The sequence below is a fragment of the Gambusia affinis genome, linkage group LG13, assembly GCF_019740435.1.
Source record: "Gambusia affinis linkage group LG13, SWU_Gaff_1.0, whole genome shotgun sequence".
Classification (NCBI taxonomy): domain Eukaryota; kingdom Metazoa; phylum Chordata; class Actinopteri; order Cyprinodontiformes; family Poeciliidae; genus Gambusia; species Gambusia affinis.
The window spans coordinates 20,450,945-20,466,635 of NC_057880.1; the positions used below are offsets into that span (position 1 = coordinate 20,450,945).

Sequence of the window (15,691 nt, forward strand, 5' to 3'; positions counted from 1 at the left end):
TGCAGCCATTTTAAGGCTGTTTTTTGTCTTAAAACAGTCAAATAAAAACCCAGAGACCCATCAAAAAGCTCAGATCCACACATACAGTCTGCATGATCTTACCAAATGTTGCAGGGCCAAACGGTTTCCCTCCACACATCTTGTATGCGCTCCAAACTTGACTCAGTCTTGCTAGCTGGATCTGCACACTTCCTCACATGACTGCTGACTGATTTCCCTGTTCTGCTGCACAAATTCCATTAAATCGGAATTTCAAATGGAGGCTTTCCAGATTCGCAGCAGATCAGCGTATCACATGAAAGCATGTGATGTCACATGTCCAGGGGACTGGTCTTGGTAACTGACAAGTACCCAGTGCCCTGTGGAAGACCTCAGTCGGCAACCGTCATTGATACACACTGGTGTTTGTATTTTCTACTACAGCAACTGGGAGTGTATTTAAAAGAAAAGAAAAGGCGTCTTAGGGATAGTAGGCCATAGTATTATTATATAAACCCAATATCTAACTAACAATTTATGAATTCATTAGGATAATACAATAAACGCAAAGTATTTTTGACTAGTTTCTAGTGCAAATGTTTTAGTAGTCATGAAATAAAACAAAATTAGCTCACATTAACTTTTTCCCAAGGTATAAGAGCTTGTTTTAAGCCAATAATTCTAAGTCTATAGATTTTTTATTCCACTTATAACATCTTCTTTTCTATATTTTTCTTGGACAAAGGCATTGATAGAGAAATTACTGTCTTCAACTACTCAGTCCTTCCTTCTTCCCTCTATTGAAATGTACTTATGTCTTAGTGCTTTTGTGCTTTCTGTCTTTTTCCTTCATGCTCAACTCCCATCTGGTTGCCCGAGAAAGCTGATTATACTAAGCCTGGTTTCCTACTCCTCTCTTTCTTTTCCTCTTTCTGCGAAAGGGAGTAGACCCTGTCCACTGCTGATCAACCATCATCAATCACTCTGCTCCATTATCCCGTTTTTACAAAGTAGAACATATTATGAACTGAATTTGAGTGCATTGTGTTATAACTGGATTTAATTGAACTGTAATTTTATCTGAATGTGTGCTTGGATGAATGAATGAGAACCAATGAGTTCTAGAAAACTGATTTAATTTTTTTTTGGTAAGCTAAAACTCTTGTTTTAATCTCAAATACTTATTTCTGCTCTTGTTTTTATCTCACATTTTATTAACTTATTTAATTTAGTCAAATCAAATAATGTCTTAACTATCATACTTGTTTTGTTGCTATGTTTGTAATTTTTTTTGTTTGATCAAAACGGGTCTCTCTTGTAAAGGAGATCTTGGATCTCAGTGAGTCATTAAAGGTCAAATAAATAGGAAATAACACAAATGAGCTCCAGAGACCTACGTAACGTGCAAATACAACATGAAGAGTCTTTTTATCTCCTACTAGATGTTAATGTTTCTGCTTTAGGCTGTCCAACTTATGATATCAAACTCCAGTCAAAGTCCATACAATTTGTAGGTGGAAAACAAATTATGGCCGTAGACTCTGATAAAGTGTTAAAGTTGTAAAACAACAGCTGACCTGAATAACAGCTATTCTTTGTCTCAATGCTTAGGAAATTACCTGGTAGTCTTTAAATGTTGCTGATGTTATGTTCAGCTTGTACATATTAGTGTTTGTTTCAGTTTATAACTACAACAATTATAGTTATCATTTGTAATAAACAATTTTTTGCATTTTTTTTCTTCAATTTGGAGCAAAAAAATGTTTTAAAATAACCTAAATTGTCTAAACTGATTTCATGATTTTCTAATTATATTTCTCTATTTTGCTAAGCGACTATGCTTCTGAGAGTTTCATAACTAATACCAAGGTTTCCCTCAAAAAACTTGCTAAGCCCGGTGGTTGGGTGCTTGGGCAGTCATTCATCCAGCAACCCGTCATGTTTTGGAGTTAAAAAATATTTAAAGTTGACAGAAAATTTCAAAATATCACTTGATAATTATGTGTCATTAAAAGATTTGAAGATTAACACCTGAACACCAATATAAAGTCTTTAAAAAATGCAAACATTTTAAAAAGGTTTTAAAAAACATAAGCAATGGTAAGTCTTCTGGGGGCACAATTAAAGCTTGGTGGCCCGCCAGGCTTATAATAGACTGGGAGAAACCCTGTAATACTGACAACAATAAACAGATTTCATCATTAATTAGTCCAATCAAGAAGAAGCTAAATGAGCAGAAAATAACACAAACATAATATTGTGTCGTAGTGCAAAATTTGGTTTAAGAGCAACAGCTGAGAGTACGATGGTTGTGCAGGACAGACTTTCAGGGAAACCTCAAAGTCAACAGTGACTAACAGTTACACATATCATGTCAAGTGTGAGCTCTTTAAAATGCCTGCATTGGGATAAAACTTAACCTTTCGCAGAACAAAACCTTAATTGGGTCATTCCTGCTCCCTGTCAACCGACTTTAGTCTAAACAGCTAAAATACCGCAAAATACACATAAACAGTGTCACATAAACACCAAATATTTGTTGCATCTGTTGAAAATTGAAATTACTCTCTGGTCAAGACTTCAGTGACACAAGCTGACCTCTTCAGAAATTCCCGCTCAGCATGAAAATAGCCTCTGAATTGAGCGTATTGAAGGTCATCCATAAAAAGGCCAGAAGAAAATCTAAGATGGTTTGACAAGCAGTCGCCAAGTGTGACCAGATTCCTCCTCAAACCACCACAAGATCAAACACATTGTTCAAATATCTGCGCTTTATGTGGCAACCGTAAAAACTACTAGAATAGCAGCAAAACTATAAACATGTTATTCATAAAAGATGGCAATGAAACAGTGCATGATGTATAAATTCAGAAATATATTACTGAATATTTTAGTTTGTATTAAATAGGGCTTCAACTAACCATTATTTTAATTGTCAATGTCGATTAATTCTGACAACTAACCGATTAATCGGATGAAAACTTGGCATTTTAAATAAATATTTCATGCAAACATTTTTTATACAATATTAGAAATGAAGTAAATATACAAATAAACAAATAATTCAATTAATTTTTTAAATAGAAAAATACAATTTTATTTTCCAAAATGCAATATGATGTATTCATTCCTTCAGTTGTAGAAAAGAATACAATTTAATTTCCATTTGGGATCAATAAAGTAGTTTTGATTATACAGTTTGCACTATACAATCTTCAGTAATTTATCAGTTTGAATATTTTAGTTTGTGTTAAATAAGGCTTCAACTACGGTAACAATTATTTTAGTTATTGATTAATCAATTACTCTGACGACTAACTGATTAATCGGTTGAAAAAATTGGCACATTCTACAAATATTTCATGTAAACCGTAGTCGTAATACAGCTTACGGTATTAGAAACACCATAAAGATGCAAATGAACAAATAATTCAATAAATTTTTAAAAATCAGAAAATAAAATGTAAATGTAAAATGCAACATAGCATATTCCTTCATTCATTTGCAGCAAAGAATGCAATTTAATTTCCATTTGAATTTGAATTTGACTCTGCAGGTAAAAAAAAATATTTCCAATGTTTGAAAAACTGAGACAGTTCTACTTGACTTATCAATATAAATAATAATAATTAGATAGAAAAAGGTGCTTCATTGGTGATTTAGGAGAAGTTAAAACTGTCACTAGAGGAGTTCATGGTGGAACAAATTTACTGACAAAGTTTTATTTTCATCTTAAACACAAAAAATATATATTTTTGTACAGGTTTGGTTTAATTTCTGATCTGAGTTTATTGTTCTTTCAGCCTTTTTTGAATCTTTCTACTTAACGATTAATCAATTACTAAATTAGTTGACGATTGTTTCAATAATTGATTAATCATGATTAATCTGATTAATAGTTTCAGTTTTTTAAAATAAAATTAAATGTTGTTTTCTGTCCCCAGCAGAGAGCATTGGTTACAGATGCTATTTTCTCAGACGCTTCTTAGTACCGTCCTCTCTACCACAAGAAACTGATTAAAGCCAAGTAAACCGAGATAATTGCTTCCATACAGCTGCCGACTTTAGGTTTGCAATTTTTTCCCGTCATCCAGCTGTTTTGAGCTTCTTATCTGCAGCCCAGTCATTTCCACCAGAGGCTTCATTCATCAGTTTTTCTTTTTTAGGGAGTGCAGCTTTAGATGTTAGACAAACAGAGGCCTGGTTGGCACCAGGAGGTTTCCTGTGTACAATGCACGGCTGATGGAGATTCCACAGCTACAGTGACGTCAGGGAGACAAACAGGGTTTATCTACAGCATCAGTATTTCTGGCTGCAGTGCAAACAATACCAGAGTCTGCAAACACAAGCTCTACTTTCCATTTGATGCAATGTTGCTGGCAATGGATGTAACACTTTCAATTTATGCAGTTTAGGATTGATTTTATAAATTAGTCCCAGATCAGATTTTTGGATTGGAATTAAGCATGGACTTTGACTAGACCATTTAAAGCATAAATATGATGATTTTTAGGGTTGTTTATCTGCTGGAAGGGGAACCTCCAGTCTCAAGTCTTTTGCAGCTGCTAACAAGTTTTATTCCAGGTTTGCCCTACATTCAACTTTGATCAGTTTTGCTTTTCAGCTGAACTATGCTGTCACACCCCAGAGTATTGTTTTATAATCCAACCCTGCTTTAAACTACTCCACTCCTGACCTGTCTGCTGTGTTTCTTCATCTTCATGATGATGTTAGTTTAATGCTTTGCAATAAATCTCTGCGATGTTTGTACTGTATCAGTTTGTTTAATTGGATTTCTTTTAAAGAAAAACGCACAGCACACCTTTTAGATATTTGTCAGAAAATTTTAAGAGCATCTTTTTTCTTCCACTTGACATATAACACACAGTTTTGTCTCCTACTTAAAGTCCTAGTAAACAACACTAGGACTTTTTGAGAAAATCAAATATGAACATTTTAAGCTTTATTCTTATTCTTATTGACCCTGATTTCCTTAATTTCGGGAAATCAGACGATACTTATCGGCCAATATCTGCAAAGATCTCAAAATCACCCATGAAAGAAGGCTAAAGACGTTTTATGTTGTAAAAAAATAAGAGATTAGAGGAACTGATTTTTTTTTTTGTTTAGCTTAGATGATATAGTAGTTTGGATAGCAATCTAATTGCATTAAAATGTGCAGCTAAAACAAAATAGTTTTATGGGATTTGTTTAATATTTTTCAGTAAAATAAGATTAGAACATTGAAGGTGTATTGTAATCTTATAATATCTGTCGGTGTAAGTTGTAAAAAAATAAATAAAAAAATTGATGTAGGTCAAAATCTGAATCCAATTAGTACTCACTGAACTCTTTGGTCATTAATGCTATCAATAATTATCATTAAAGATTATTGTAAAGAACTGCAACAGTTTTAATGGATTCCAAATACACCACCAAAGTCTTACACATGCTAAGTAAGATAAACACATTGATTAATTTAAAACGACGATACGTTGAGGAAATCTTACCAGAATTTCAGAGCATCTTTGGTGCTGTTATTGGGGTGGTGTTGCACGTAGTGGAAGAGACAGAGGAAATTCTCCAGACTCTGAAGGCTGATCTGAGAATCGACACACAAACGAGAAACAAGAGCGACAACGTGATTGGTACTTGCACAAAGACGAAGAGGAACTGAGATGTGTATCAAACCAATATTTCCTTTTCTCAGGAAGATTAACAATGAGTTTGTTTTAAAATGACTGCTCAGTTTTTATTTTTTAATCAGAGACACAAAAACCACTGGAAACTAGTGTGCAGTTTTTATTTCTCAAGCACAACAAATCAATAATACTGAAATAACCTAGTATTAGATCAAATCTGAGTGAAGAAGTCAGTACAAGAGAAAACGTGACTTTCTAAATGGTGAGATGAGCCATCTGACCTCGGTTAACAGCATTACTGGTTCCAGGGTAGAAAGCTAAAGCTTCCTAATTTAGGAATCGATTAATTGTAAACTGGAGTTGACAGATTAAAAAAAAACATATTCATAAACATATGCTTATTCAGATGAGTAATTAAGCCGTAATTGTGCAATTTTGCACTTAAAATAAAGAAAAACTTTATAAATATGCTCAAACCAAGTGGCATAGTTATAGCTTCTATTAATCACCTTTTGCTATCCAAAAATCCAAAAATAGGGAACAGATCTGTCTTTCGATATACTGAAGTTAAGTCAAGCAGGAAGGTTTTCACATGTTCATGTTGAAGGTATTTTGTTTTTAGTTGAAAATGCATCCAAATGACCAAATGACTATAAAATGTTTCTTTTCCTATTTTTAAAAAAGAAATTGAATTGTTCATTTGCATTTTTTAAGTATTTTTAATATTTTATAAAAGTCTTCAACAAAAATTCTTCAGAATGCACCGATTTATGCAAATAACCTATTAATCAGTATCTGGAATAATCTTTAGTTGAACAGAGAAAACAGTTTCAAAAGACAATTTTTGGTGTTATATACTAAAAACATCTACTTCAATAGGAACAGGTTGATAAAATAAACCATGACTAATATTTAGATTACCTAAAATGAGATGCACAAACACAGGTAAGTAAATGTAAACATGTACGCCACAGAAATGTGGCAAACATGTCTGTGGCCACATGTCTAGTCAGGATAAAGGTAATTTAAATAAATCCAACATGAACATTTTTAAGTATTAAAGCATGGAGGTTGTAAATACTTCTGACAATATTTTATCAGGCTGGTTATTATAAATTATATCTCAAGATGCAACACTCTTTAAAAACAGTTTTTATTTGACAGATCTACACTAGAGATCAACCGATTTAACACAACTGCATTTTTGTGTAGCAGGTTTGCAATTTGCAGAAAATCTTCATCGGAGTACAAACCTCATTTGTAAAGCAGCTGAAGAAATGAACCAAAAACATTTGAATAAATCTAGATATTAATTGTGTAAACTACATTCATCCATCCAAAATATATGAAACCCTCTAAATAAGAAAGAAAATTGACTCAAATCTTTCACATTAAAACAAAAAGACCAATTCTTTTATTAATCTCTATCCAAGTATCCATAAAACTGGATTAAAAAAAGAGACATATGGTGCAAAAATAGTAAATAAATGAGTATTTAACTGGTTTGTGTGTTCCTGACTTTCAAATCCTGCGTATTTTTCAGGAAGTGGATGAAAAACTCACTTTCACTTTTCATTGGTGTACAAATAGCAGAAATTGACCCTCTTTCAGGAAGAGGTGCTGCTGCTATATTTGTTTGCAGGGTGTGAAATTGTCTCTCGAGCTTAGAAATGTATTTTTGAATACATTTAGATCTACATTTTAAATTTATTTTATAACCTCAGCTGCATAATTTCACAATATTCACATATTTGGGCTATTTTGTATATGTATTTTTATTTCACTTAAGAGTTAAGAAATATGCATTATTGGATCACTTTTTTCAGAGAAATTTAGATATTTAGGTTGTAAACTTTCAATGGCAATTATCTAAAATTCAATTAAATTCAAAGATACTTTATTTATCCCAAAGGGATATTAAATGTTGTCGTAACTCATATTGTCCTTTTATATTCCAAAAGTTATTGTGGATGAAGATGTTGTGGACAGTAAGGATATCCAGTAACAGTCAATCTTGCAGCAAATCTGAAGATGCCTCTGACTGAAGTCAGTTTCAAAGCTGTTATAACATGCTAACGGTTCAATGCGCTGGCAACAGAGACATAATATTACATCTAAATAATCAAAATCTAATTTTACTCTGAACATACTGAAGAATGTGAATTTCATAGTTTTAAATCCTGCAGGATGAAGGTACAGAACGGACCACACTCACCGGGGTCAGGGTCAACAGCTGAGACAAAAACCCAACTAAAGCACTGATGGGTTTGGTGAGCAGGTGGGTGGATGGGTGGGTTTGGGTCACAGCACATCAGAGGGCTGAACAAAGCCATACGCAGGAGGCAAAAAAAAGGAGGAAAAAGAAAGGAATGGATGAGAGAGTGGAGAGGAAGACAGGGGGAAAACATGAGAGCTGACATGATCACAGTGGTGAAAGAAACAAATGCAACAGATGAGAAGCAAATATAAAAGCAGGGGAGAAAAACTGGCAGTAAATCAAAGTTGCCAGATCTGTCATTAGTTCATATAAACTACCCCCTGAAGCAGGTCTGGACCTGAACTTGCGCTGTTAAATAAATCAAAAAAATTTGTGTCTAAATGGATCTGTTTGTCCCTGCATTATCTGTGTTTTTGAATTCATCAAATAGGAAAGGGAAACCAAATGGTTGGAGCTAATGTCCAAGCAACAGCATTGTTTTTTCCCCCCAGGGCTCTAATCCAATATTGTAATGCATTCTGCACCACTTTGATTTGATAAAGGCGACATTACTGGCCCATACCAGTGAACACAGCTTAGGAGGGAAATTGGTTCACAGAGATCAGTGTTTAACATTCCCTGTGAACTGATTAACGTCTTTCATCATTTGCCACCAAACATTACGGTTTTCTGGATGGGTGGAGACTGACTGCTACAGATTATTGCCCCCATTTGTTAGTTGATGGAATCGGTCTCTTTTTTCCACTACTCGTGTTTAATAAAGATGCAACAAGAATATAATCAAAGCCACTAGTTGGAAACTTTAACAACTTGATATTTCTTTGCAATAAATTCACTCACCATTCCTTGGTAATACAAGGTTGTACCTTGGTAATACAAGGTTGTACCTTGTATTACCAAGGTACAACATTGTGACTTTGACCACCAACACACTTCAGTGTAGAAGCTGTTATTGAAGAAATAACGTTCACTCAGCAAATGCGACTCATATGCAACTTTTTCACATCAAAACGATTGTATTTTTCAGTTTCATTTTGTTCCAGAATGTATTGATAAAACCTATTGACAAACTGTTTGTTCAAAATCTGAGTAAATAACTGTCTCTGAATTAAGTAAATTCTTCTTAAAATTAAATACTGAACATCTTTCAACACTAAAAAGTCCCTGCAGTATTTTGTGATTGTTTTTGGGATTTTATTGCATTCAAAATCACAAATTTTGTGGTGCTAATTTAAAAATATTTACAATTTTGAGATATTTGTGTTTATCTATGACTGTAAAAATGACTTTTTGCTACTCACCACACCAATTAGGGATCAGAAGTGAGACATACTGCCACCTGCAGGTGGGAGTTTGCATCACTTAAACCCAATGGTTTTGACTATTTTTGCAGGAAATGTGGGGGTCTGTTGAGTTTAAGTGAATTTCCACAAAAAAACTCAAGAAACTAATTGATGTAATTTGGCGGTATATGGGTACAAAACTGCTTTGACTTGATAAAATAATATTTCAACACTTGAAGGTTCTAGTTACGCACACCCGTAGAGTCTAGAGTGGCCACATAAAAAGCTATAGTGAGCCAGATTTGACCCCCTGGCCTTGGGTTTGACACATATGAGTCAGAGGGATTCATGTGTGGAACAAGTGTTGAAATTTAAATAAGAAATAATAAAAATAATTTGATAAACAAATACAACAAGGTTTGATTGGGTTAATTTACATTTATAAGCTTGTCTACATACTTAGTAAGAGCTCTTCTTTGATGATATGTTTTAGAAAAATAAACAGGACAGATTCTGCTGTTTTGATTTCAACAACGCTTAAGAAAGTGAAAGTGTAAAAAGCTTATGCATCCACCTACACTTTTATTCGGTCTGCGCTTTGTGCTTTTAAAATTTTGAAATGGTTTAGTGATCCCAGCCCTGCTAACCATGCTAATTCCTAAAATATTAGGCTAAAGTCAGTTTATCATTTGATCTCTGATAATAGAAAAAGACAAAATGGAAAAATAATTTGTCACAGTAAAGATTATTCACAATAAGAGCAAATAAACTAACAAAATAAAATATAAAAATGTGTACAAAAACAGAATAAAAATACTTCTGCAGAATGGGCACAAATTAAAATTTTGTCCTGTTTTAAAATATCTGCAAAACGTTCATACAGACAGTATGACACCAATTCGGCTCAATGTAAAAAAAAAAAAAAAAGTCAACCTATTGCAGGAAGTCTACAAAGAAACATTTTGAATGCTGCTCTTCAGCTTATATTCTGACAGGATCAGGAGTTCAAAGGGTAGAAAAAACCCTATAGATCAGCAACCAACAAACTAATTAATCTCCATTATCTGCACTTTTTGAAAACAGAAACTCAAAACTGAATGGAAAACAACAAAACTCAATCCCTCAATTTGCATGAAAGAGATGCATGTTTGCAATATGAAACCCCTCGGATCCAGTGGCTGCGCCCAGTGTGGTGATCATGGGAGAACTGGTCATGGGAGTCTCATAGCTGAGTCACTCACATTGATACAAACTCTGCAGCTCTCTGGATAATTGGTTAGACTACAACTTGGCAGAGGGAAGAGCCGTGCTGCTGCTTATGTAACATTTTATTTCATTTTTTTCCCCACTCTCTTCCCGTAAGAAATTCCTATTGATGTAATTTGACGTTTGGGTGATGAGCGTCATGAGGAGCGCCTAACGTTCCATATTTCCGCTCAATCTGACCAAAATGACTCAGACTCACTCAGCTGAAAGTAACACGCAGAGGAAGTGTAAACCAATGTTACTTAAAATTATCATCCTGCTCTGGCCACTCTGTCCTGCTCTTAAAATGTTGCTGTTTTCTTTTTAAAGCAGCAACGGACTTAACATGTCTGTAGGTGGAAAAAAAGCTGAGGCAGAGGAGCAATGGTTCAGAGGTCTGACTCAGCCTGGAACAAGGGAGATGAATTATTCATCCTTTCAGCCAGTCGAGTGGAACAAGTCAGCGATCGGCAAGAGCTGGACTGAAAATACGGGCCAGAACGATAAATGCAGATGTGGAAAAAGTCCTGCCAGTTTAAGAACTTCAATTTAATCATCATAAATAACATGAGGAAAGTGTGGAGGCTATAAAAATAAATTACAATGATCAACATGAGGATGCTGAAAGCGGTGTGACAATCACAAGACGTCACAGTCATGTATTTCCCTTAATGAGCAAACAGGTGAGTCATTGTGAATTCATGTCAATTTAAAAAGGGAAAATCACTGAATTAAACATTTTATTCACTGAAAGCAGAGATAGAAAGTAGGTTTAGTAAAGGATGTGCAGGCCTTTTTCTATAAGAGCTAAAACAACACAAATATGCTTCATTCGTGTGGATTTCCCCTTCTGTAATGTTTCACCAAACTTTAACCACAGTTGTCTTCAGTTGTTTGCTTATAGGCTTTGCAACCTTTAACCTACTCCTACTTAAATAGTAATTTATAAATAAATAAGTCGCCTTACTGAAACAGCATCAAAACACAGCTGGGACACTTCAGTAACTGCTACACAAATGGCAAAATTGGTATCCTTTAAGTGTTTGTAAGTAAATATCTCAAACGCACCTTCAGGTGAGGTGAAAATTCACAATAAAAAGCATATAAAGAAGCAGGAAAAGACCAAGGTCAAAGATATGATCAAACTGCTCCTGAAATAAGAGAAGCTGACGTGAACATGCACATAGTTTTGTCAAATTTTACAAAGATCTGAGACGAACATATTCGTGTTTTATAGTCATAATAAAAGAAAATCAGAAGTTTAACTTTCTAGGTCAAACCTCATTAATAACAGGAAGCCAGTATCAGCCAGCATCTCTAAATAAACCCCAAAACAAATAACGTTTTTATATTTCTATAATATTTGAGGAAAAAAAGTTCTCAAAAAGCGCAAACACTTTAAAAAAGGAATTATAACTTTTCCTCCACGATGTGTACAACTGATGCTGCTTCCCACACATCATCACTTTTTGCTTTGCAAAGCTTAAGCTGCAATGCTCCTCTCTGCTGAGCTAAATGCTACAGAAACTTGTATGCAACTCTTATGGTGACATATTGCTTAAAACATAAAAACAGCATTCAAATTCACATTGTTTTGTAAGTAAATGTGTAAAAATAAGAGCTAGCGAGAGATTAAATCACTCACCCTTCAGCTTGTTCTGCAACACATGTTGTTGTTTTTGTTTTAACAGTTTTTCCTAATAAACATCATTACACTTTACAAAGTACAGCTTTGAAGAAATACTAGGAAAAAAATGCAAAGCACATTGAAAGCTGCACAATGGAGAAATAAAGGTGGATCAGTCTTGCAATCTCTACAAGCTACTTTGTATTCATCCCATTTTGCCATATGCTTCGCTTGAGAAGTTTAATCTTCTTTAGTCAAGCAATCAGGACTTCACCACAGAAAGACCAGAACGTAGTGGCACAGGCAACTGTGAAGACGTAATGACATGAAATGTGGCTGGGACGTGTAACCAGGGTTTTTCTTATTCAGGAAGTCAAAACATTTCAGCAACTTTACCGACACGAGATTGCTGTGAGTAGTTAAGCTGCACTATGCATGAAAGATCATTTGCATCACAGCTTTTTATGTTTGTCAACCATAAAACAAAGACAGGACTGAAGGCAGGGGAGATGCAGAGCTGTACTTACAAGACCGCTCAGCCATGAGAAGCAGAGTTAGCATTAATCCAGGAGTGTGGCTGCCTTCACTTGACTGAACAAGATGAATCAGACACACAAACCCAGATGAGTTGTTTAAGCAGGAGTTCACAGTTGGTACACAAAGACAAAAGAATGGGTCCTCAAACGCTTCACAATGACGTTTTGAAACATCCTGTTATCTCATAATGAAACTCAACATCGACAGGCGACAGAAAACCTGCTTCTTATGCTTGGCTCATGCCCAACAAACCATTCTGCTAAATTGACTCATCTCATCAGAATACAGTGAGAATGGAAACATGTCTGACCACAAACTGCAGATTTACCTCCCCTGAAGAAAGATTTTGCTTTTAAATAGAAGCAAATACTCTTATTTGAATTTTTATCTATACAACGCAAAAAGGAATTTATTTAACTTTTCTTCATAAACAAACGAATGTTTTCACTCCAAAATAGAGAAAGTAAAAACCAATCTGTCAAATCATTTCCTAATCTTAGAAATTCATCTGCTGACCGTATTGTCATGAGATTAAAGGAGAACTGGGGGTCATTTTTAACAATCATGACAGCAGCAAACCTGATCACTGAGCTGTAAAAACACAACAGAAGATGTTAAATAGACATCAGATCCAACACTTTGCAAAAGCATTCTATTGATTTGAACATTTTTTCCATTTTGGTACAAACTTTATTGCGTTTTATTGTGATTTGATGCGATAGAACAGTAAAGCTGTGAAGTTTGCAGATATAACTAGGCAGCAGCTTAAGCACTGGTGTTTTCACACTTCTTTTATATAATCTTCCTCATCAACTGCTATAAAAGAACGAGTTTATTTACCCTCCATATTTCACTGCAAGGTGTGATCACAGATTAAAATGCAAAACAGAAGAGCAGAGTCCTCCTGCTGTCAGTGTTTAGACATTTCCCACGATCACCGGCTTCTTTCGCCTGCATGAATGGAGTGTAGATGTTTTAACACCCTCAATTTTCAAGGAGTTTTGTTCAAAAATAAAAAATTTTTGTGCCACCAATTTGAGTGTGCAGTAAAACCGAAGTAAACATATGTATTTCTGTAGACAAAAAGTAAAGTGTATGTAAAAGTACCCTACTAGCAGCAAATGACTGACAGATCACTTTCATCCATCAGCGTATTACTTGGATCAGAAGGAACCAACAATAATCTACAACAAGTCAAAATGCTCCAGGAAGTGACAAAAATTACACAACAAAATGCAGGATTTGAGAAAATCACAAGAAAACATGATACACTTCAATTTTGTAGCCTAACAATATGTAGTTCAGTATAAAAATATGCTTATTTTGTACATTCCAGCTAACATTTCTACATTTCTTGAGCTGCAATGTGATGGATCCCTTCCCAGTCAATTCGCATTTTGCTGCCTACATGCTGTCTGACAAAGAAAAGACACGGACCGCCAAACTTTACAGTGTGCTGTTGTGAAAAAACATAATTTGCTGGTACCGCAACGGTAGCCATGTGAGCACCACAAACTGTCACAATGTCTTCCCCACATTAGGCTCAGTTGAGAGGGAAAGGTAGCACTCTGAAGAGGACAGCTGTGTTCAACAGACCGTCTCTGTGTGTCTCCTACACTTAAATAATCACGCTTATCTAACTGACAGGTGTATGAGCAACCGCAGGTGTATGAAGGGAGCCATCGTAGCAAAAAATGACAGATTAAGTTAAAATATTATTAGAAAATTCAGAGCATCCTCAGTGTAAAGCAGGTAAACAAGGATAAAGCTCACCAGTTTCAAGGATAAGACCAAAAGGATCACCAAAACAGAGGAAAAAGTTACATTTTAGGTCAGTGAATTGTAATGTATCTCATGCAATTCAACTGTAAAACAAGCTTTTCTACTAGAGGGAAACAAAGACACAATAATCTGTTTGTATAGGTGTGCACACTCTCAAATGAATCTTATGTTTCTGCACCTTTTGATCCAATTTTAACATTTAATCCTCCTGGGTTTAGCAGCTCTGATTAGAAATAAAATGTAGCTGTTCCTCATTTGCATCCTTTAGCTAAAGTCACGGTGTGAGGAGAGCCAAGATTGCAACAAAACCCACTGCATCTTATTTATCTCTAAGAATTGTGAGTTAAAGCAGAAAACATTGGAGAACGGCGAATCAAAACCTGGGCGTTTCTCCAGAAGTGATGAAAAGACAAATCAACAAACTGTCTGGTCTAACAGAAAAGTCATTATCTCCAAAAAAAAATAAAAAATTCTAAAACCAAGTGGGAAAAATGTGTTGTGATCACAGTAAATAAGCACCATGCCCACTATGAAACATGGTGGTGACAGCATCATGCTGTGAAGTTATCATGCTAGTTTTCTTCTGATAAAACCAGGGTTTTAAGCCAAACTGGATCAAATTATTAGCAGCTGTAAATAACAGCCAGTTTGATGCAAAACATCCAGGCGTGTTTATGGCGGATTTAAATTTTTAGCATCACAGTAATTTTAAGCAATAGGTTTTTTTAATAGATTAAATGTGAAATAGATCAGCCAGCATAGAGAGTTGAAAATGGCAAAAATATCTGGGCTCACCTAAAGAGAACCATGGATGACAGATATCCTTTTACAAGCATTTTGCAAGGCAGAATGTTACTAAAACACTGGATGCTTTTGTTTTTTTGATAAATTGTACCGGAATTTGCATTACATAAACATTTAAACCAGTTATTTCTGGCATAATTTTTATGTTAAATAAGATATGGAATTTTAATTGGGGTCTGGACTGTTGAGAGCCACTATATTTTCTGAATAAGTGTATGTCTAATGAGTGTAAAGACCCACAGTCTGATCCTAATCTAGGTCTCGTGATCCGACTGCCGTTCTGCTCCAGTGGCACAAGGGGAAGGCAAAAGGAGCAGCAGTAGTCTGGGAGAGATTTCTGAACAAATGCATCACAGCTCTTTCAGACAATAATGCATTCATACTGTAACACAACAAGCTGTGGTTTACACCTGCCTCCATCTCTGCTCTGATTCACCACACAGCATGTACGTGCTTCTGCTTCAACACTTGTGAGATTATTTCTTTCTCCAAAAGCTGGTAAATGGTTCTGAAGTAGGATTAGGACAAATCTGAGTAGTAGTAGTTTGGGTGTAATACTATATCAGCAATATAA

At 35.0% G+C, this 15,691-nt stretch overlaps 1 protein-coding gene across 9 annotated transcripts in view; it reads right to left on the reverse strand.

Moving 5' to 3' along the window:
- The window catches only part of lyst (lysosomal trafficking regulator), a 73,334-nt gene that overhangs the window by 56,587 nt on the left and 1,056 nt on the right, over positions 1 to 15,691 (reverse strand). For 6 of the 9 annotated variants that reach the window (XM_044136349.1, XM_044136350.1, XM_044136351.1 and 3 more), the window contains one exon: positions 5,490 to 5,581. In XM_044136349.1, coding sequence (XP_043992284.1) covers positions 5,490 to 5,581 — 92 coding nt within the window. Of the gene's footprint in view, positions 1 to 102; positions 119 to 5,489; positions 5,582 to 7,836; positions 7,941 to 12,521; positions 12,553 to 15,691 lie in introns of those variants that run through there. The other 3 variants (XM_044136355.1, XM_044136356.1, XM_044136357.1) reach the window with 3 other exon arrangements.